At 57.2% G+C, this 2,462-nt stretch overlaps 1 protein-coding gene across 1 annotated transcript in view; it reads right to left on the reverse strand.

Moving 5' to 3' along the window:
- The window catches only part of LOC105309073 (2-hydroxyacylsphingosine 1-beta-galactosyltransferase-like), a 25,726-nt gene that overhangs the window by 2,038 nt on the left and 21,226 nt on the right, over positions 1 to 2,462 (reverse strand). The window contains exon 5 of the mRNA XM_023525999.1: positions 1,340 to 1,416. Within this exon, the coding sequence (XP_023381767.1) occupies positions 1,340 to 1,416 (77 nt within the window). The remainder of the gene's footprint in view (positions 1 to 1,339; positions 1,417 to 2,462) is intronic.

The following is a 2,462-nucleotide window of genomic DNA, read 5'->3' on the forward strand; positions in this document are numbered from 1 at the left end:
CAGCACCAGGCCCAGCTTGACAGCAGGGACGGGGTGGGAGGGGTGGGAACTGGGCTGGGCTCCTCCTGCCCCCCAACCACAGTGCAAGGCCGAGGAGGGACCCACAAAGGCCGCACCCGGGCCTGCGGAGGACGGGGCCCCAGGAGCCCTGGACCGGGGGCCTCGCGCGTGGGCTAAGCAGCCGCACCTGCTGGGAGCCACCAAGAGACCCCACGACAACTGTGCTCAGGCTCCCGGACGCTGTGACCAGCACCGCAGGACGCCGGGGCTTGGCCGTGCCCGCAAGGACACAGGAGGGAAAGGGAGAACTACAAGTCTCCGGGAGGGAGGCCGCCTGTGCCCACCCCGAGCTGGAGGGACAGGAAGACCGTCCCCCCCCGCTGGGCTTTCCCTCCCCGGATTTTAGTTACAAAACACAATTTGCTGAATCTTAGGAGTGACCCTTTGAGCTTCTGAAATATACTTTTTCAAAGTCTAATTTTAGGATCATAATTAAAATTTAAAGCCACTTTTACATAATTTGTAAGATTTTAGTATTATTGAACAAAAGAGAGTCAATACTGCCCAATTAATAACATTTTTATGATTTTCTTAGTAAACAATATCTTGAAAGGTAATACGGCTTTATATTTCCCTAGGAATGCAATGAAGAAAACGATTTACATTTTTAATGTCTGTGCTCACTGAGCATAATTGCTCTACTTATATCCAAATATCTTAAAAACATGCACAAAATTGTATTTTAATTTTGAGTTGAGCACCAGCATCCCAATAAATAAATAAATAGAAAGAAGTGAAGTGTTTCAAATGCCTGGTGATTTAGGGGCAAATTTAGGCAGGTGATCCAAGTAAAGTTACAATAACGTGACTGTTTGCTTGGGCTTCTGCTTCTCTGGTTTCAAACGAACAAAGGACTCGACTTTCTTGGGTCCTCAGAGGTGTCTGTAATAAAACTATAACACAAATCTACGCTTTCAGCATTTTAATTTACTATTTTCAGCTGATTAGCCTAATTAAGTATAGCTTTACTCACTGCTAATCTATATGGTTGAATAAGTATATTTCCTAGAAAGTCAAAATTGGTGGCCGGTCTAAAAATTTTCATTTATAGATCCAAATAATTATATTTGCAAAGCATTTCCCAGAAGACCAAGCTTTGACGCGTTGTCTGGCACTTCAGACTTGAGATACTGGGTGAGGGGAGGGTTCAACGGCTCGGAAACAGCACACGCACTGCACAGCCACGCGGGTGGGCGGTCACACCCACTCGGGCCACCCCAGGCACACGTCACGCACACGCGGGCCACTCCGGGCCGCCGGCGCCCCCGCCCCGACTCACCAAGCAGGTCGTTCTGTGGCAACCACTCCATGAGCTTCGTGTTGTTCCCCAGATTCTTCGGTTTGGTCCCCGAAAACCTGAAATGCACAGCAGACGACTCCGGCAAACCGCAACCCACCCCTTGTGCAGACGCCCCGGCTGCGCGGTGGGCCCCACACTGGGCGCTGCAGGGCCTGCTCTGATCGCTGGCAGAGGGGACCCTGCCTCCTGGTCGGCGAGGCTGGTCAGCTGCTGCACCCAGCCCACCGAGGGGGGACACAGACACTGGGCCAGCACTGAGGCCCCGTCCTTCGGCTGCGTCGTGTACCACGGCGGGGACGCACTGTGCAGGCCCGTGCGCGGCCGATGCCAGCAGGACCCGGCGAGCCTGGGGGGCGCGGGGCCCCGGGAAGGGATGCGAGAAGCCAAGGTGCTTCCCACGCAGTCGCTGCAGGAGGCCATCCCTAGGCCGGTCCTGCCCCGAAAGATAAACCTTAAAGGTCTATCGGACACGACCGTCCCCAGGGAAACGGAAGGGCGCCCCGGGAGCCCGGCAGGGGCTTGGCGGGCCTGGCAAGTCCCGCGGGCCAGTCTTCAGGCGGTGCCCACGCCACACGCTGTGCCCGGCCCACGGGGACACGGCCCACCCGCGGCTGCACCGATGTCAGGGCCGACAGGCTGGGTGTGACACTGGACGCACTCGCCGGCCGCGCCTCTCCAGGGAGCTGGGCCCCCCGAGCTGGCCTTAACCAGCGCTCACTGGCGGGTTGTGGCCTTAAAGGCCACCTCTTGGGTGACAGAAAGTTGAAAGCGTTTAAGAGGAGACAGAGGGTCCCCTGAAATGGCTGACCGCGCTGTCGTTCACGCGCACGCTCCCTCGCTGGCTCGGAGGGGCACACGTGCAGCCACGCAGACGTTTAAATAAGTAGCGGCAGCTAAGTGAGGGGCCGGGGCGGAGGGGACGTGGACATGCATCCATGCAGGGTCCGCCCGTGTCCCCCCACTCTGCGCTACAGGCCAGGCGCCTCTTCACCTGCCACAGCACACGAGTCTCAACGCACTTAGAAACAGGGTGAGCGTGGGGACCGCGGAGCCCGCCAGGGTCACCGTGCCACAGGCCGAGCCGGCGACCGTGGAAGCCGTG

This window comes from Pteropus vampyrus, unplaced genomic scaffold (genome assembly GCF_000151845.1).
Source record: "Pteropus vampyrus isolate Shadow unplaced genomic scaffold, Pvam_2.0 Scaffold666, whole genome shotgun sequence".
In the NCBI taxonomy this organism is placed as follows: Eukaryota; Metazoa; Chordata; class Mammalia; order Chiroptera; family Pteropodidae; genus Pteropus; species Pteropus vampyrus.